Source organism: Bombina bombina, chromosome 9 (genome assembly GCF_027579735.1).
Source record: "Bombina bombina isolate aBomBom1 chromosome 9, aBomBom1.pri, whole genome shotgun sequence".
Lineage (NCBI taxonomy): Eukaryota > Metazoa > Chordata > Amphibia > Anura > Bombinatoridae > Bombina > Bombina bombina.
This window is the reverse complement of record NC_069507.1, coordinates 60,187,428-60,208,857: the sequence shown is the minus strand read 5'-3', so window position 1 is coordinate 60,208,857 and position 21,430 is coordinate 60,187,428. Positions and strand designations below refer to the sequence as shown.

The window sequence follows — 21,430 nt, the reverse complement described above, 5'->3', positions numbered from 1 at the left end:
CTTGGACCTTCAACCTAGCTTATGTATTCCCACCGTTTCCTCTCATCCCCAGGCTGGTAGCCAGGATCAATCAGGAGAGGGCCTCTGTGATCTTGATATCTCCTGCGTGGCCACGCAGGACTTGGTATGCAGACCTGTTGAATATGTCATCGGCTCCACCATGGAAGCTACCTTTGAGACAGGACCTTCTTGTTCAGGGTCCATTCGAACATCCGAATCTGGTTTCCCTCCAACTGACGGCTTGGAGATTGAACGCTTGATTTTATCAAAGCGTGGGTTTTCAGATTCTGTAATAGATACTCTGATTCAGGCTAGAAAGCCTGTAACTAGAAAAATGTACCATAAAATATGGAAAAAATATATCTGTTGGTGTGAATCTAAAGGATTCCCATGGAACAAGATAAAAATTCCTAAGATTCTATCCTTTCTACAAGAAGGTTTGGAGAAAGGATTATCTGCAAGTTCTCTGAAGGGACAGATCTCTGCTTTATCTGTTTTACTTCACAAAAGACTGGCAGCTGTGCCAGATGTTCAAGCATTTGTTCAGGCTCTGGTTAGGATCAAGCCTGTTTACAGACCTTTGACTCCTCCCTGGAGTCTAAATCTAGTTCTTTCAGTTCTTCAAGGGGTTCCGTTTGAACCCTTACATTCCGTAGATATTGAGTTATTATCTTGGAAAGTTTTGTTTTTGGTTGCAATTTCTTCTGCTAGAAGAGTTTCAGAGTTATCTGCTCTGCAGTGTTCTCCGCCCTATCTGGTGTTCCATGCAGATAAGGTGGTTTTGCGTACTAAGCCTGGTTTTCTTCCGAAAGTTGTTTCCAACAAAAATATTAACCAGGAGATAGTTGTACCTTCTTTGTGTCCGAATCCAGTTTCAAAGAAGGAACGTTTGTTACACAATTTGGACGTAGTCCGTGCTCTAAAATTCTATTTAGAGGCTACTAAAGATTTCAGACAAACATCTTCCTTGTTTGTTGTTTATTCTGGTAAAAGGAGAGGTCAAAAAGCGACTTCTACCTCTCTTTCCTTTTGGCTTAAAAGCATTATCCGATTGGCTTATGAGACTGCCGGACGGCAGCCTCCTGAAAGAATCACAGCTCACTCCACTAGGGCTGTGGCTTCCATATGGGCCTTCAAGAACGAGGCTTCTGTTGACCAGATATGTAAGGCAGCGACTTGGTCTTCACTGCACACTTTTGCCAAATTTTACAAATTTGATACTTTTGCTTCTTCGGAGGCTATTTTTGGGAGAAAGGTTTTGCAAGCCGTGGTGCCTTCCATTTAGGTGACCTGATTTGCTCCCTCCCTTCATCCGTGTCCTAAAGCTTTGGTATTGGTTCCCACAAGTAAGGATGACGCCGTGGACCGGACACACCAATGTTGGAGAAAACAGAATTTATGCTTACCTGATAAATTACTTTCTCCAACGGTGTGTCCGGTCCACGGCCCGCCCTGGTTTTTTAATCAGGTCTGATGAATTTTTTTCTCTAACTACAGTCACCACGGTATCATATGGTTTCTCCTATATATATTTCCTCTTGTCCGTCGGTCGAATGACTGGGGTGGGCGGAGCCTAGGAGGGATCATGTGACCAGCTTTGCTGGGACTCTTTGCCATTTCCTGTTGGGGAAGAGAATATCCCACAAGTAAGGATGACGCCGTGGACCGGACACACCGTTGGAGAAAGTAATTTATCAGGTAAGCATAAATTCTGTTTTTCTGAGTCGTCAGACATTGCATCCGGGGGAGTGGGAACTCCATCCGGAAATCTTTGCCCAAGTCACTCAGCTGTGGGGCATTCCAGACATGGATCTGATGGCCTCTCGTCAGAACTTCAAAGTTCCTTGCTACGGGTCCAGATCCAGGGATCCCAAGGCGGCTCTAGTGGATGCACTAGTAGCACCTTGGACCTTCAAACTAGCTTATGTGTTCCCGCCGTTTCCTCTCATCCCCAGGCTGGTAGCCAGGATCAATCAGGAGAGGGCGTCGGTGATCTTGATAGCTCCTGCGTGGCCACGCAGGACTTGGTACGCAGATCTGGTGAATATGTCATCGGCTCCTCCTTGGAAGCTACCTTTGAGACGAGACCTTCTTGTTCAGGGTCCGTTCGAACATCCGAATCTGGTTTCACTCCAGCTGACTGCTTGGAGATTGAACGCTTGATCTTATCGAAGCGAGGATTCTCAGATTCTGTTATCGATACTCTTGTTCAGGCCAGAAAGCCTGTAACTAGAAAGATTTACCACAAAATTTGGAAAAAATATATCTGTTGGTGTGAATCTAAAGGATTCCCTTGGGACAAGGTTAAGATTCCTAGGATTCTATCCTTCCTTCAAGAAGGATTGGAAAAAGGATTATCTGCAAGTTCCCTGAAGGGACAGATTTCTGCCTTGTCTGTGTTACTTCACAAAAAGCTGGCCGCTGTGCCAGATGTTCAAGCCTTTGTTCAGGCTCTGGTTAGAATTAAGCCTGTTTACAAACCTTTGACTCCTCCTTGGAGTCTCAATTTAGTTCTTTCAGTTCTTCAGGGGGTTCCGTTTGAACCCTTGCATTCCGTTGATATTAAGTTATTATCTTGGAAAGTTTTGTTTTTAGTTGCAATTTCTTCTGCTAGAAGAGTTTCAGAATTATCTGCTCTGCAGTGTTCTCCTCCTTATCTGGTGTTCCATGCAGATAAGGTGGTTTTACGTACTAAACCTGGTTTTCTTCCAAAAGTTGTTTCTAACAAAAACATTAACCAGGAGATTATCGTACCTTCTCTGTGTCCGAAACCAGTTTCAAAGAAGGAACGTTTGTTGCACAATTTGGATGTTGTTCGCGCTCTAAAATTCTATTTAGATGCTACAAAGGATTTTAGACAAACATCTTCCTTGTTTGTTGTTTATTCTGGTAAAAGGAGAGGTCAAAAAGCAACTTCTACCTCTCTCTCTTTTTGGATTAAAAGCATCATCAGATTGGCTTACGAGACTGCCGGACGGCAGCCTCCCGAAAGAATCACAGCTCATTCCACTAGGGCTGTGGCTTCCACATGGGCCTTCAAGAACGAGGCTTCTGTTGATCAGATATGTAGGGCAGCGACTTGGTCTTCACTGCACACTTTTACCAAATTTTACAAGTTTGATACTTTTGCTTCTTCTGAGGCTATTTTTGGGAGAAAGGTTTTGCAAGCCGTGGTGCCTTCCATTTAGGTGACCTGATTTGCTCCCTCCCTTCATCCGTGTCCTAAAGCTTTGGTATTGGTTCCCACAAGTAAGGATGACGCCGTGGACCGGACACACCTATGTTGGAGAAAACAGAATTTATGTTTACCTGATAAATTACTTTCTCCAACGGTGTGTCCGGTCCACGGCCCGCCCTGGTTTTTTTAATCAGGTCTGATAATTTATTTTCTTTAACTACAGTCACCACGGTACCATATGGTTTCTCCTATGCAAATATTCCTCCTTAACGTCGGTCGAATGACTGGGGTAGGCGGAGCCTAGGAGGGATCATGTGACCAGCTTTGCTGGGCTCTTTGCCATTTCCTGTTGGGGAAGAGAATATCCCACAAGTAAGGATGACGCCGTGGACCGGACACACCGTTGGAGAAAGTAATTTATCAGGTAAACATAAATTCTGTTTTTTTTTTCAGGTAAAAGAGCTGATTACTTTGGGGCAATGCCCCGCAAAAAGCCCTTTTAAGGGCTATTTGTAATCTAGTATAGGGTAGGGATTTTTATTATTTTGGGGAGCTTTTTTATTTTATTAGGGGGATTAGATTCGGTGTAATTAGTTTAAAAATTTGTAATTATTTTTTTATTTTCTGTAATTTAGTGGGGGGTTTTTGTACTTTAGTTTATTTTATTTATCCAGGCAACTTTGTATTTATTTTAGCTAGGTAGCTATTAAATAGTTAATAACTATTTAATAACTATTGTACCTAGTTAAAATAAATACAAAGTTGCCTGGAAAATGAAAATAAACCCTAAGCTAGCTACAATTAAACTATTAGTTATATTGTAGCTATCTTAGGGTTTATTTTATAGGTAAGTATTTAGTTTTATAGTGCAAAGGTATGTGTACAACAAAAAATCAGGTGTTAACAAACAAAATGCCTAACACAATGAGCCAAAAACAATACTCTCCTTATAAAGAAACGTCCGCTGCCCTCTTTCAGTCTCTCCCCAGGGACTGTATAGACAATGGAAAATGGAAATAGATGGCGCTGGTCTTGGTAAGAAATCACTTTCTCTAATAATAGAGAGAAAAGGACTTGATATGCGTATTAAAATCCAGTGAATAATGTACAGTATATTCACTCCTTAAGTAACATGAGTTCAGCTTGTGAGAAGTGTCTCTCTCTGTAATGATGGTGATGTGATTCCAAAGAAAGTATCAGCTGGGTTATTGGATATAGTAAGTCCGGCTCATCACAGCAGAAAGAAAAAGGAAGGAAATCTCCTGTTGTATAAAAACATATATTTATTTCAGCTTTACGCGTTTCAACGCACAAGCGTCTTTTTCAAGACCAATAATTAAAGCAGGTAAAAATTTTGATTGAAGTATTTAGTTTTAAATAGGATTCATTTATTTAATTGCAGTCATTTTATTTAGATTATTTTAAATTATATTTAAATTAGGGGTGGTGTTGGGGTTAGACTTAGGTTTAGGGGTTAATAACTTTATTATAGTGGCGGTGACGTGGTGGGCGACAGATTAGGGGTTAATAATTGTAGGTAGGTTGCGACGACGTTGGGGGCGGCAGAGTAGGCGTTAATAAATATAATGTAGGAATCGGCGATGTTGGGGTCAGCAGATTAGGGGTTCATAGGTATAATGTAGGTGGTGGCGGTGTCCGGAGCGGCAGATTAGGAGTTAATAATATAATGCAGGTGGTGACGATGTCGGGGGCGGCAGATTAGGGGTTAATAAGTGTAAGATTAGGGGTGTTTAGACTCAGGGTTCGTGTTAGGTGTAGACATAAAATGTATTTTCCCATAGGAAACAATGGGGCTGCGTTAGGAGCTGAACGCTGCTTTCTTGCAGGTGATAGGTTTTTTTTTTTCAGCCGGCTCAGCCCCATTGTTTCCTATGGGGAAATCGTGCACAAGCACGTTTAGCCAGCTCACCGCTACCGTAAGCAGCGCTGGTATTACAGTGAGATGTGGAGCTAAATTTTGCTCTCTGCTTACTTTTCTGCGGCTAACGCCTGGTTTGTAAAAACCGTAATACATTCATATCAAAATCTTATTTAAAAATATATATATATTTATATAGTCTATATATAGCACAACAGTTTTATTAAAGGGACAGTATACTTTAATTTTCAAGTAATTGCATGTAATAGACAATACTATAAAGAATATGCAGAGATACTGATCTAAAAATCCAGTATAAAACCTTTTAAAGACGTACTTCGAAGCTCCGAGTTTAGCACTGTTGATGAGGTTAGGCTGAGACACCCAGTGAAAGTGGCTGGGAAATCATGAACAGCTGCATATGAGAAGACCCATTACACAATCAGGAGCAAGCAGGAATCTGTAGACATCAGTATACATCTTTTACTTCTGGGGCTTGGTTAGGAGTCTGAAAATCAGCAGAAAGTTATTTATTTTTTTTTTAAAAAAAAAAGCAAAACTCTTTGTTACAAAAACACTCCCAGATGGGCTATATTAATGGATCATCTACGCAACATTTATAAAAAAAAATTGTGTACAATGTCCCTAAAGATATAGTTTCATGGTCTCTGAACTCTTCCTCAGATTCTGAAAGTTATCTAAAAATAAATAATAATTTGTGCTATTTTAATACCAGTCAATTGTTATGGTTTAATCATGTGATGCACCCTAGAAGCTACATTTATGGTAATTGTAAGAGTGTTGATCTCTTGCAACAGTTTCTACTTGTTTGTGTATATTAAGTGGCAATAAAATAACTGTCCTTTTGTTTTTTTTCCCCCTTTAGGTCACCCGTCATGTTTGAAGTTCTGCCCAGAACTGACCTCCAACGTAAAAGCACTAAGGTGGCAGTGTATTGAATGCAAGACCTGCAGTGCGTGTAGGATACAGGGCAAAAATGCAGTGAGTGTCTTCCTAACCAATAACTGGAATAAATTGTGTGTGTTTTAGTTAGTGTGATGCTAATAATTTACTGGACCATACATGCAGTAAAGATACATTTTTTTTAAAATTTAAAGCCTTTGTCAAAGTATCAAATGTTATAAAGTTGTCCTAACCTACCTAGGGATGTAAATCTATTTTTTTAATACCAGATTTGCCTTATTCTTTGCGTGAGGTTGCCCTAAATATAAAGCATACTGCTCTATCGATTGTGCGTAACTTTTAATCTAGGCCTGTGCGTTTAAGTTACTTTTTTCATAGAATATGTTGTAAAAATAGTTTTAGATGTGTTTTGTTTTCAGATTATTCAATCTCAAATTTTACCCCTTAAAGGGATACTAAACCCAAATTATTTCTTCCATGATTCAGATAGAGCATGCAATTTTAAGCAACTTTCTAATTTACTCATATTAATTTTTCTTTGTTCTTTTGCTATCTTTATTTGAAAAAGCAGGAATCTAAGCTAAGGAGCCGGCCCATTTTTGGTTCAGCATCCTGGATAGTGCTTGCTGATTGGTGGGTACATTTAGCCACCAATCGGCAACCGTTACCCAGGTTCTGAACCAAAAAGGACCGGCTCCTTAGATTAGATTCCTGCTTTTCCAAATAAAGATAGCAAGAGAACGAAGAAAAATTGATAATAAGAGTAAATTAGAAAGTTGCTTAAAATTGCATGCTCTGTCTGAATCATGAAAGAAAAAAATTGGGTTTAGTGTCCCTTTAAGATCAGCAAGCTTTACGCAGACTAATTTTTTATTTGAACACATACATTTCATCAAGCATTTATTTAGTGTTTAATGTCCTTTTAAGACATAAAAAGGGACATAAAATTCCTATAACATAAAGGGACATAAAATTCCTATAACATGCACACTAGGGTGAATAAGCAGCTATAAAGCAGTGTTTACGGTTATTATTTTTTTTTTTTTTAAATTGCCAGTATAGTGATAAAATGACATGCTCTATTTCATTAAAGCCTGCCACTTTATCACTAGTAACACTGCAGATCTATGTGTTTAACCCTCGCAAAGTGGTTAAAGTACCACTTGGGACCCGCAAGGCACTACTGGTCTTGAGCAGAAACTTCCACTGATCCATTCGATAGCACTAGTTGCTAGCAATAGTTTCCACTATGTGTTAATCCTCTTTGCAATGACTAATTTACCTGCGCACACCTTTCATTAACGGTCTCTGCATGTGGACTATTCGCTCGCACATTGTACAGATAAAAATGATAAATCGTGTGATGCAGCCTTTTTTTTTTTGTAAATTCCTTTTGCTTATTCAGATTCAAGTGATGGTAAATCCTATCATTTTTAAAACTCTAGGATTTACCAGTGCTACATATAAAGGGGACTTTCTGTAAAGAAGCATAAAATACTTAATGCTTTAAGTTCCTTTATTTGCCTGTAGTGTATGCCGCACTGAACACGTCAGGTCGCCTGTAGCAGAATTCTATTTTTTTCAATGAGGTGACATTTCCACCTCTTGGCCAATAGCCGTGCGGCCCATCTGGCATTATGCTGTATGGCTATCACGCTATTGGCTAAGATCACCTCACTGGAAAAATAGTTCTGCTGTGGGCGGCCTGAGGTGCTCAGTGCGGCATATGCTGCTGGCAAATTTAAAGGAACTTTTAGTATGAGGAATTTTATATTTCATGACTGAAAGTCCCCTTTATTCGTTGCACTGGTAAATCCTAGAGTTTCGAAAACTCTAGGATTTACCATCACTTTAAGCAAATCTACGTTCGGCACAAGGTCCTTTCTCACTCCTGTTTGGTCTCTTGCAGGATAATATGCTTTTTTGTGACTCGTGTGATAGGGGATTTCATATGGAATGCTGTGAGCCACCTCTTTGTCGTATGCCAAAAGGTAAGGTTGGAAGAACATTTTCACTTAATGCATTGAATCAGGTTGATCACTAATGTTTGCCAAAAACAATGTTGTCACATGACATAAGTCAGTTCTCTGAAAAGTAATTTCTGCAACTTAGTAACCATTAGTATCTCGTAAAGATTTATTTTCCAAATCTTTGGGAAGTAGCCTAGAAACATAGAATTTGATGGTAGATAAGAACCAAAAGGCCCATCAAGTTTACCCATATTACTTGTGTAGTGTAAACATATTTCTTAGGATAAGTGTTTACAGGCCTTGTGTTTTCCTCCTCTATAGGAAGTCTATTCCATGAATCAACCACTGTTGCCTATTTCTCCTGAACCTGCTACACTCTAAAGATTGTGACCCCTTGTTTTGGGATTTCTTTTTTTGTAGAAATTGCTTTCAGCTTCCACTTTGGAAGGTTTCTATCATGTCTCCTCTTTCCATCCTCTCCTCTAAACTATACACGTTTAGATCATAGAGTCTTTCTTTGTAGGCTTTATATTTTAGTCCAGGTACCATTTTAGCAGTAGTTAATGGCAGAAAATGAAATGCATACTGCAATCTAATAGGTATATATAATTATTATATTCATGTTTATATATACAGTGTATGTATGTATGTATGTATGTGTATATGTATGTGTATGCGTATATATATATATATATATATATATATATATATATATATATATATGTATATGTATGTATATATATATATATATATATATATGTGTGTGTGTGTGTGTGTATATATGTATATATATGTATATATATATATATGTATATATATGTATATATATATATATATATATATATATATATATATATATATATATATATATATATATATATATATATATATATAGATCATCCTTTTTACAAACTTTATGTATATAAAGATTAAAGGGGTATGAAGCCCAAAATGTTTATTTTATTATTCAGATACAGCATGTGAATTTTAGCAACTTTCTAATTTTGTTCTATTATCACATTTTCTTTGTTCTCTTGGTATCTTTTGTTGAAAAGCATGGACATAAGCTTAGGAGCCGGCACAATTCTGGAGCACTATGTGGCAGCAGTTTTGCAAGAATGTTTTCCATTTGCAAGAGCACTAGATGGCAGCACTATTTCCTGCAATGTAGTGCTCCAGATGCCTACCTAGGTATCTCTTCAACAAAGAGTACCATGGGAACAAAGCAACTTCAATAATAGAAGTAAATTGGAAACTTTTTAAAATGTTATAATCACATAAGAAAATGTTTGGTTTCATATCTCTTCAATTCATAATTGTATCATTGTATTAACGTTTTCTCAGGGCTGCATTTATGCTATGAATTTCATGGATGGAAATGTCTACTAGTCCAGATGAGTAAAAAAAAATATTTTTGTTTTTCCTATCTTAAAGGGACAGTATACACTAATTTTCATATAACTGCATGTAATAGACACTACTATAAAGAATAAGATGCACAGATACTGATCTAAAAACCCAGTATAAAACGGTTTAAAAACTTACTTAGAAACTCTCAGTTTAGCTCTGTTTAAAAGGTTACTGGAACACCCACTGCAAGTGGGAAATAAGACACTCCCCCTCTCCCCCTTCTTTTGCATATGAAAAGACCCTTTACACAAACAGAAGCTAACTGGAGTAGGTAGCTGATGGTATTCTCCTAAAACTTTGGGGCTTGGTTATGAGTCTGTAAATCAGAGCAATGTTATTTAAAAATAAGCAAAACTATACATTAAAAAAAACAACAACAAAAAACTTTATGGGCTATATAAATAGATCTACAAAAAATTCAAGCAAAGAAAAAATGAGTGTATAATGTCCCTTTAACATTTAGTGGACTAGTAACTTTTCCCCTTTGGGCTAGTAAGTTGTCTCCCCTAGTAAAGTAAAATGATAAAAAAGAGGTATTTTTAATTATATAAGTAAACTGAAAAGTCTTTTTAAATTGCCTTCTCTATGTGAACCATGGAATTTTGACTTTCAGTTCTCTTTAACTAAAATATTATAGTACTTTGTGTTTTCCTTAATTTGTGAACATTTGTATTTCCATCTAAAGGGGAGGAGAGATAACGGCTTCATTCATTACTTTTGGGAATAAAGAACCTGGCTACCAGGAGGAGGCAAAGACACCCCAGCCAAAGGCTTAAATACCTCTCCCACTCCCCTCATCCCCCAGTCATTCTTTGCCTTTCGTCACAGGATTGAAGAGAAGTGCTAAAGATTCGGAGTAGTCTCTTATGGAGGGTAGTACTCTTCGGAATGGGACTGGAGTTTTAAGTAGTCCTGTCAGCCTCTCAGTGAGAGCCTGGGTGAAAGTTAGAGTTCGGAGATGCAGGGAGAGTCTTTCTGCGAAACTATCCCGACTCATATTAACAGCTCCACAGCAACCAGCGTTGACGAGTTTCGCTGCCTGCTTTCTGCACTCTGCGTTATGTGCGCGATGAGGCTCTGCAATGGTGGAACTTTCAGGTTGACTTCTGGGAGTATTGCGCATCTGGGTTTGGCATGTTTTCTCCTTAGTGCAGGGGCGGTCCTGCGAGGCATCCCATGTGACCGGGTGTGGTGGTCTCCACTTTCTCTGTTGATCGGCGGCGCAGGAGACGAAGCGGTTTCTGTAGTCCGGGTCATAGAAGGTGGTTTTTGCGGATCATGTGCAAATGGCGGTATCGAAAGGTATCCATTCCTTACCACCTCCTGCTAAGTGCAATCATAGGGCTGGTCATGGCTGTCCGGCCGAAGAGTTGTCTACGCCTATGGAAATATCAGAGGCGTTATACGGTGACGAGGCCCATTCCGATTCTTCGGAGGAGGCTCCTTCTGGGTCGCAGTCTGTGTCATCTGATCCTCCGGCTGCGGAGGAGCCTGACTTTAGGTTTAGGATAGAGAATTTGCCCTTTTTGCTGAAGCAAGTGCTTGCTACTCTGGAGGTCCCGGAACTGAAGTTTCCGGAAGAACCTTCGATACCTAAACTTGATAAGGTATACGAGCGCAGGATGGGGCCTCAGACCTTCCCGGTACCTATTAAGATGGCTAATATTATTAAGAATGAATGGGAGCGATTAGGTTCTTCCTTTTCCCCTTCTTCCTTTTAAGAAACTATTCCCTGTCCCGGATTCTCAACTCGAGCTGTGGGGGACTGTCCTTAAGGTGTATGGGGCTATTTCCACGCTCGCGAAGCAGACAACTATTCCTCTTGAGGATAGTTTGTCGTTTAAAGAGCCCATGGATAAAAAGTTTGAAAACATGTTAAGGAAAATGTTTCAGCACACAGGGTTTGTTTTTCAACTGGCAACGGCTGCAGCTGCAACATATTAGTGTGAATCCCTGTGTGATATGGTCGAGAGGGAGACTTCCATCGACGATATACAGGATAAGATTAAGGCGTTGAGGGTCGCAAATTCTTTCATTTGTGACGCCAATATGCAAATTATTCGCCTGAACACAAAGGTTTCAGGATTCTCCGTTTTAGCTCGCAGGGCTCTGTGGCTAAAGTCTTGGTCTGCGGACATGACCTCTAAGTCGAGGCTGTTGTCTTTGACTTTTCAAGGAAAAATTCTGTTCGGTCCAGGATTGGATTCGATCATATCCACGGTTACGGGAGGCAAGGGAGCTTTCCTACCGCAGGATAAGAAGGCTAATCCTAAAGGATCTACTTTTCGTCCCTTTCGTGCGGACAAGGCCCAGCTCCAGCAGCCCGTCGCAAAAGCGGATCAGTCCAAGGGAACTTGGAAGCCTGCTCAGTCTTGGAACAAGAAGCCCGCCGAGACAAAATCGGCATAAAGGGGCGGCTCCCAACCGGTCTCCAGACCAAGTAGGGGGGCAGATTGTCTCTCTTCTCTGAAGCCTGGTTGCAGGACATTCAGAACCCTTGGGTTCTGGAGGTTGTCGCCTAGGGTTACAGGATAGGATTCAGGTCCCATCTGCCGCCCAGAGGCAGATTTCTCCTGTCAACCTGTCTTCAAGACCGGAAAAGCGAGAGGCCTTTCTAGAATGTGTGAGGGATCTCTCCTCTGTAGGTGTATCGTACCAGTACCCCAAGCAGAAAGGGGTCCAGGGTACTATTCAGATCTTTTTATGGTTCCAAAGAAGGAGGGCACGTTCCACCCGATTCTGGACCTAAAGTGTTTAAACAAGTTTCTGGATGTTCCATCGTTCAAAATGGAAACGATCAGATATATTCTGCCCCTAGTTCAAGAGGGGCAGTTCATAACGACAATAGACTTGAAGGATGCTTACCTTCATGTTCCAATTCACAGGGACCACTTCAAGTTCCTAGGATTTCCAGTTTATGGCCCTTTCTTTCGGTCTGGCGACGGCCCCGAGAGTGTTCATGAAGGTTCTGGGGGTGCTACTTGCAGTGGCCAGATCCAGGGGCATTGCTGTGGCACCCTATTTGGACGACCTCCTAGTACAGGCGCCGTCATTCAGCCTAGCAGAGGATCTTTCGAGGGCTCTTCTTTTCTTGCTCCAATCTCACGGTTGAAAGATCAACTCGGGAAAGAGTTCCCTCGTTCCCAGCAACAGGGTGGAGTTCCTTGGCATGATAATAGACTCCTATGTCCATGAAAATATTTCTCACAGATCAACAACGCAGGACGATTGCATTCACCTGTCTTGCCCTTCAGTCCTCCCCAAGCCCTTCGGTGGCTCAGTGTATGGAGATGATCGGGCTCATGGTCTCCAGCATAGATGTCATCCCCTTCGCCAGGTTCCATCTCAGACCTCTCCAATTGTGCATGTTGAGACAGTGGAACGGTGATCATTCAGATCTATCACAGCGGATATCCATGGATGCTCGGACCAGGGACTGCCTCTCTTGGTGGATCCGTCTGGAGCATCTGTCCCTGGGGACATCCTTCTTGAGACTGTCCTTGGAGATTGTGACCATGGACGCGAGTCTCCCAGGATGGGGAGCTGTTTGGGGTGCCAGAATAGCACAAGGAAAATGGACCCGGGAGGAGTCTCTCCTTCCTTTAAATATTCTGGAACGACAAGCAATTTACAATGCTCTGAGATTGTGACCTCCTCTGGGGTCATTCGGCTTCATCAGATTCCAGACCGACAACATTACCTTGGTGGCTTACATCACCCATCTGGGGGGTACAAGGAGCTCCCTAGCAATGAGGGAGGTGTCTCAGATTTTTGAGTGGGCTTTCAGCGATCCACATTCCAGGTGTGGACAACTGGGAAGCGGACTTTCTCAGCAGGCAATTCTTCCATGGTCTCTTCACCCCAAAGTGTTTGCAGAGATTTGTCTCAAATGGGGAACGCTGGAGATAGATCTCATGGCGACCAGACTCAATTGCAAGCTACCCTGATACGGGTCAAGATCGAAGGGATCCCCAGGCAAAGCTGATAGACGCCTTAGTGGTGCCTTGGGGTTTCAGACTAGCTTACATTTTTCCACCGTTACCATTTCTACCTCGTGTAATGGCACGCATCAAACAGAAGCGAGCTTCGGCCATCCTGATTGCTCCATCGTGGTCGTGGAGGACGTGGTTTGCGGATCTGGTGGGGATGTCACCCTCTCCGCCATGGAAGTTACCCTGTCGCAGGGATCTGCTGGAACAGGGTCCCTTTCAGCATCAAAATCGAGTTTCTTTGAGACTGACTGCGTGGAGATTGAACACTTAGTCTTAGTCAAGAGAGGTTTTTCTGAAAGTGTGATTGACACTCTAGTTCAGGCAAAGAAGCCAGTCATTTGTCACATCTACCATAAGGTGTGGAGGACTTACTTGTCCTGGTGTTAGAAGCATGGATATCCTTAGCACAAGGTGAAGTTATCCAGGATTCTGTCCTTTCTCCTGGAGGGTTTGGAGAAGGGTCTTGCCGCTAGTACTTTAAAGGGACAGGTTTTGTCATTATCAGTTTTGTTGCACAGGAGACTCGCTGAGCTTCCTGACATTCAATCTTTCATTCAGGCTCTGTCTAGAATCAGGCCTGTCTTTAGGCAGTCTGCTCCCCCATAGAGCTTAAACTTGGTCCTTAAGGTATTGCAGAGGGTTCCGTTTGAGCCTATGCATTCCATTGACATTAAGATTTTGTCCTGGAAGGTTCTCTTCCTGTTGGCTATTGCATCGGCACGCAGAGTATCTGAGCTCGCTGCCTTGCAGTTTGAGCCTCCTTACCTGGTTTTTCATGCTGATAAAGCGGTTCTTTGCACCGATTTGGGGTTTCTTCCCAAGGTGGTGTCTAATCAAAACATCAATCAGGAAATTATTGTTCCTTCTTTGTGTCCTAACCCTTCCTCTTCTATGGAGCGGTTACTTCATAATCTGGATGTCGTTTTGTGCCTTGAAGTTCTATCTTCAGGCTACAAAATATTTTAGACAGTCTACATCTCTTTTTGTGGTGTATTCCAGGAAGTGCAAGGGTCAGAGGGCCTCTTTTACTTCTTTGTCTTTTTGGTTGAGGAGTTTGATCCGCTTGGCCTATGAGACAGCGGGACATAAGCCTCCTCAGAGGGTCACGGCTCATTCAACTAAAGCTGTGGCTTCGTCCTGAGCCTTCAAGAATGAGGCCTATATGGAGCAGATTTGTAAGGCTGCTACCTTGTCCTCCTTACACACTTTTACGAAGTTTTACAAATTTGATGTTTTTGCTTCTGAAAAAGCTGTTTTTGGGAGAAAGGTTTCACAGGCTGTGATGCTCTCAGATTAGGGTCTGCCTTTTTACCCTCCCGCTTTCATTCAGTGTCCTCTAAAGCTTGGGTATACGTTTCCCAAAAGTAATGAATAAAGCCGTGGACTCTCCTCCCCTTTAGATGGAAAACATAAATTATGCTTACCTGATAATTCCATTTCCATCGTGGGGAGGAGAGTCCACGGCTACCGCCCGTAACTCCGGTGGGCGGAACTAAATTTATTTTATCTTCTGGCACCATTTATACCCTGATATTTCTCCTATTGTACTTGTTCCATCGGCAGAATCACTGGGGGATGAGGGGAGTGCGGGAGGTATTTAAGCCTTTGGCTGGGGTGTCTTTGCCTCCTCCTGGTGGCCAGGTTCTTTATTCCCAAAAGTAAGGAATGAAGCCGTGGACTCTCCTCCCCACAATGGAAATTAAATTATCAGGTAAGCATACTTTTATGTTTTTTATTATTCTCTTGATTGGTTGAATCACAAAAAAAAAATCTTAATTTTTTTCTCTCTCATTTCATAGGCATGTGGATTTGTCAAGTCTGCAGGCCAAAGAAAAAGGGACGAAAGATCCTCCAGGAGAAAGCAGCGCAGATTAAGAGGAGATACGCAAAGCCCATTGGACGCCCGAAAAACAAGCTAAAACAACATTTATTGTAGGTCATTTTTTCTTTAAATAAACATTTTGTTTGTGGTTTTTACGGTTTATGATAATTAATCAGTGTTTTGTCTTGTGATTTCATATTACAATTTGTTACACAAATTCTTATATTTGAAGGTATTTCTCAAGACATATAGAAAAAAAGGAAGCCTGGAAGACTTTGTGGCTTCTAGAATCACAAACTGTTGATTACAAATTTTGAATGTATATTGAATTGTAACATGTCTAGAAAATTGGAAGCAGTCAACAAAGGATACCAAAAGAACTATGTTTGATAATTGAAGTAAATTGAAAACTTTTTTTTTTAAATTGTTCTCTGAGCCATGAAAAAAAAATGGGTTTCATTTCCCTTTAACCCTTAGGTTAAGAAAGAGGGCTGCAGATCATTGTTTCAGAATCTTTTTTTCCTATCATATCTTCCATAAAATGGGTTCATTTTAACCAGAATCTGTGACCCTAACAGGTGGATCATACCATTTGTAGGATGACACGCCAAAGGTTGACTATATTTTTGAAAGCAAAATTTTAAATGATGCTGGTTTTGACTGCAACATTTTAATTGGTTACAAACGGCTATTCCTTATTTCCTGTGTTTGACACAGGACATTTAGTTAAAATGGACATGATACTCAAAAATGTTCTCTGTACCATCTAATCTAGAATGTTTAAAAATGTAATACATTGCTTTGGTGTGTGTGTGTGTGTGTGTGTTTTATTGTGTGCTCCTGTGCCGAATGAAACCAACTTTTTATGTAAAAGTTATCTGTATCAGCCAATTATCAATAGACTCATGACTCAGTTATACACAGTCATGCACTTCCGGTCAGTTTCACATTAAATTCAAAAATACTTAAAATTGCTTTTTTTTAATAAAAAAACAAATGTGTTTAACATGTTATTTCATATACATGAATCAGGATAGAAATAATTTGAGTACCATGTGCCTTTAAATGGATGTTTTAATGCTTTGAAATGACAGTTTTTAAACATCACTGTGGTCTCTTCTTTCCTCATCAATACTACTTTTAGCTGAAGAACATCAGGCTATAAAGAAATGCCAAGACAGATGGCTCCCTCAGGCTAATCCATTTCTAAATAAAAGTAATCTGTTGGAATTATTTGAACTTCTCAATTAAGTGGACAAAATTTGTGAATTCAAAGTATGGTTTGTTCTAAAATGATAGTGTAAGCTAGTGTTAGATTGAAGCGGACAATCTATCTGTCTGTCCTTATGTACCCTTTCTGCAGTGGTTTATTCATGGTTGAGAGGAACGTGTACAACATTAGGGAGTGGGTCATACACCATTGGCCTCACGTGAGCCCCAAGCTCCCGTGATAATCAGCTGTATACTGATTATGTCTCAGAACATAATCCGTATACAAGAACAAAACTAATGAAAGAAACATTACATAGTCATAAGCTAAATATCAATATTATTACATTGCATAACTCCTGCCTTCAAAACTATATACCCTCCATACATCGTCTGAGGTCACTATTGGACATCCTAGCACTATATGTAAATCAATGCAATGGAAGGTAGTTAAATATCGTAGGAGACCACTCATGGGTCTCAAGGAACCTCAGTGTATTTTTCTTATACTTAACTATATATCTCATTTTAGGGACTGTTGTGGTCCTAGGCTAATTAGAAAAGAGTGTGAATCACTTTGGACCACATGTAACTAATATTGTTCAAAGTTGGGAAGTATATATCAAACATATGGCTTGTTTATCATAGAGAACGTAAGACAAATCCTGCAACAATATTACTATAGATAGGTGGACTACATACAAAATTTCAACAGTTGATATACAGTAAATCACAACTAGGAGAGAGGAGGCTGTTCCCAAACCTAAGCCAACCACAGCTCATATGAAATGCAAAATGTAATGCATAGTTCACACTACTGTTCTAGGATCCGGATTAGTTAGTGCAAAATATCAACTGTTATGAGTAGGAGAGAATAGTATTTCTAATAGATGACTGGCAATAACCTATATACCTCGCCAACTCAGCCGCTGACAGCAGGGTAAATACTTGTACTGTTACCTTAAGGGAACACCTTAATTCTATGCTAGGATAAAATATAATCTCTCCTTTATAAAAGTGTTGAATAGGTGAGTTAAAAGCAGCTAAACATACTCTTAAAACCGACTCCTCTAGACTGGGTGGTAGTCTCCTTTAGTTATTATCCTATAAACAAGGGTAAAATTACAATAGGAGGCATCCTATTCGAGACAGATAGAACTTACTTTCTCATCTGGTTCAGAATCTGTGCGCACCTTGCTATAGTGATTGATTTGGAGTATTATAGTTATATAGTGCAAATTCAGTATAGTGTTAAGGAGCTATTATGAATATAACAGGGAGATCAGCTCTCAAGAGTGTGATATCTAAGTATGAAATGACAACCATTAAGTGCCCTATAGATGCATCTTAACTATTATATTTGTCTATAAGATAACATATTCAGACATCAGATTGTAATGTCATGTGGCAGACTAAGATTAGTAACAGCAGTAATACCATAAAAAGATGTTTGCCCACATATAATTTAGTGCTCTAGCTACATCAAATGAAAATGTAATATTTACTTATACTGGATATACGCACATGAAACAATTCTGCAATAATGAGCACCCTAGGATCAAACAGAACATCTACTAAGGCAATCCTCCCATATCCATAAGCAAATTAAACAAGCCACACAGATATTACATAATGAAAATATAACACAAACAAGAATCTTACATATAGTGGTAGTAACGTCACACAGTAGAAAATGAAGAGAGAAAAGTTTAAGATCTTCAGAAGCTATATATTATTAACTTTGAAGCCCTCGTCCCTAAAGGAGTGTCTCAAAAGAGGGAAAGCAATCAGTCCTCAATTAGGTTAGGGAGCGAGTGTACTGGGTGTAGGGAATAGTTAACCTACCCCAGCTCGCCACGCAAGAGAGTCCCAAAAAAGTAAACTTTTTGACAGTGAGGTTTTCTCAGTGGAGAGGGAGACGTATAATGCAGGCTTATATGTCAGTATGAAGATCAGCTGCTGATTTCCACCTTTGTTCTTAGAATCTTCCACTCCCAACCACTGCAAACTAGCCGAGAATTTTGATGGGTGTTCCTTACGGCTCCCCTTGGTTAGCCATGACTCCGTTTCACACAGGATCAGTAGCTCCCTAGGACCCGCGTCCCTCTCTTGAGGAACAGGCACGTCCACCACTGAGGCTATCTTCCACCGGAGCTGGATTAGCTTCTTCATATTAGCATTCCCTGTATCAGTGTATGTCAAGCGCTCCATTTGTATCACCCTTGGTACAGCTATATTATGTTTATAAGCCGCAAACAGATCATTCACTGTGGCTCTCAGAGTTAACTCAAATCCTCTGAAGTGTAGGTCAATTGCGTGATGCATATCTTCGCCCCATTTTTCCACCTCCGCCATTTTAATAGCGATAGCGGTGTTCTCCAAACTTCCCAAATTATACTTGAAGTGTATCATAAAAGGTTGATAGCTCTTTCGGCTTTTTCCCAACAGTCTTGGGTGGGGGGTTATGCGATAGCCTAGGCTTTAGAGGCAGCTAGTTTTATCAAATAGCAACCATAGCTTGTAGTAGTATATTCTGTAAGCAGCCTTGTGGCCTTACCGAGGAACATAGGTCAGGCAATCAAGCCCGTGTTCACTCCAAAAATCTCCAAGGATAGTCACAAAGGGTTTTTATTTTAGTGGGAATCCCACTCACAATCTTGAAAGATATGAAAAGTATATTAAATACTCTGTAATCTATATCTGTAGCAGGAGCTTCTGCAATGCACGTCCTGCCGCAACGGTAGTCAGCTCCGCCCCCAGATATTTTTTCTTTTAATTAACATGGTCTGAAAGTTGCCCCTTTACTTAAACCATATCATGTTTCCACAAGAAATAGTCAATCGCTGCAACAACAAATGAATAATGCTTTAGGGGTTGTTGTTTTTAATTTTATGTGTCTTAGTAATTACAGCTATTTCTTTACAAAGTGGTTGTCTTAGATACTGTTTTCTGTGTGTTTATATGAGGTTGTGATCCTAGAAGGTTATTAATGAGTGTTGCTTGTTTGGAAGACAATCGGTCTGGCAACTAGAATTCGTAGTCTGCGCCAGACTCACATAATCTTATGCCCTTTTGCTGTGTTCTTTATTAGGTGGTTGTAAGCAGAGGTCTACCTCATTTTCACAAAACAAAATCTGTATACATTAATGTTGTATCTGTAACAGTCCATGATTGTCTTACATGTCTTATGAACTACACTGATCATTTTTTTCTTTATGCGAAAGCAACAGAACTCATTGTCTGAGCATATTTGGTCACAATGATATATTCAAGGACCTAAGGTGGACCAGTGTTTGGTCAGCCAGGCTTGGGGTATTTTAAGGGCTGTAATCCAAGCATTATGATACCTTCAAGTGTCACTATATCCTTCTAAGGATCTGAAGCTGGCAACAGTCAGTGTGCACCTGTAAAAACAACATTTTTTTTAGACTTTTTATAGTGTGACTATAAGCTTCTTCATCCATGTCATATGTTGATGAAGAGGAAGCTGTAGAATGTCCTCAATTTATTTCGGTGCACACATTCTTTGAGAATCAAAGACATTACATCTCCTAAGAAAGCAGAACCCACAGACAGATTATGTTAGCAAGTGAATAGAGTCTGATAACTAACACATTTCTGACTATAGCATCTCATTTGGGACTGAGAAGTGATAGATTTGGTTTCTACTATTTGAGATTAGAACCTTGACAGTGCAGGGCACTTTCTACACAAACAACGGCTGTTGTTGAATTGCCCTACAAGTGTATTTCCTTGGTATCTTTGAGTCTTTGAAGATAAAGCAAGACAGTGTTTCACATTTGCCCAGTAGATATGGATTTTATCTGCTAAATCTAAACATGTTGCTACATGAATACTGTCCATTAAGCAATGTCTCCACCACCCAGATTGTAATATCTTTTCCTTAGCTAGAGCCAGGCAAACTAAATAAGATCTGCTGACTCTAATGCAATGCTTGACAAATCTTTTTAAAAATTAGGAGCCAGTAAGAATATTTAGAGTCTGACAGTTGGATTTGTATATAGATATATGGAGAATAACCCAAAAAGTTAGGAGCCAAATATAGAATCCTAGGAGCCAGTGGCTCCCAGGCTCCTGGGTTTGTCGAGCCCTGCTCTAATACTGTTAACCTGTTGAATGTTCAAGTTCAACATATTAATTGTAACATAAGGAACCATTTCTCCTTTTTGAAACCATAAAACAACTGTAAATGCAGTTTTGAAAGATGTTAAAGGCACATGAAACCCATTTTTGTCTTTCATGATTCAAATACCACAGTTTTACAAATCTTTCAAATTTGCTTCTTTCTATTGGTATCCTTTTATTGAAGGAGCAGCAATGCACTGCTGGGAGTTAGCTGAACACATTGGGTAAGCCAATAACAAGAGGCGTTTATGTGCAGCCACCAATCAGCAGCTATCTCTCATTAGTGCATTGGTGCTTTAGAGGTTACCTAGATATGTTTTTCAACAAAGGAATGAAGCAAATTAGATACATTGGACATTTGTTTAAAATTGCATGCACTGTCTGAATCATGAAAGTTACATTTTGAATTTACAGCTCCTTTAAATAATTGAATTTGTCTACTTTGAAATCATCTCTAATTAAGTGACTTTAAAAGTTCTATATGCATTCATTTATTTAGCCTTTCATGGGCAATATTTTCTTTCCTGAAATTTTCTTCAGCCAGAAGAGTAACCAAACTGTAAGCGTTATATGAAGTTCTGTTATTTCTGCTGCAGTTTTACAGACGATTTGAATTTGGTCCTGCAACATGTTGATGAGTTTGCTTCATACACACATTTTTTGTTATTGCCTTTTATAGCAAAAAGCCATACCTTTTTATACAGGAACATCCTTTTCTATTCTATAAATGGGTTCACCTTTTTTTATTTTATTTATTTATACAAGGGGGTGTATGTATGGTGTATACGGTTTGTTGAATGAGAAATCCATGTCTGTCACGAGTGGAGCTCAATATTACAAGTCTGGCACAATGCGAATGCGACTTCGTGTTCGCATTGCCTTAAAGTCTTGCGCTCAAGA

The 21,430-nt window shown here is 40.0% G+C and overlaps 1 protein-coding gene across 3 annotated transcripts in view; it reads left to right on the top strand.

The window, feature by feature from the left end:
* Positions 1 to 21,430, top strand: part of KAT6B (lysine acetyltransferase 6B) — a 290,388-nt gene that overhangs the window by 169,344 nt on the left and 99,614 nt on the right. For all 3 annotated transcript variants that reach the window (XM_053692145.1, XM_053692144.1, XM_053692146.1), the window contains 3 exons: positions 5,944 to 6,059; positions 7,891 to 7,972; positions 15,153 to 15,285. In XM_053692145.1, coding sequence (XP_053548120.1) covers positions 5,944 to 6,059; positions 7,891 to 7,972; positions 15,153 to 15,285 — 331 coding nt within the window. The remainder of the gene's footprint in view (positions 1 to 5,943; positions 6,060 to 7,890; positions 7,973 to 15,152; positions 15,286 to 21,430) is intronic.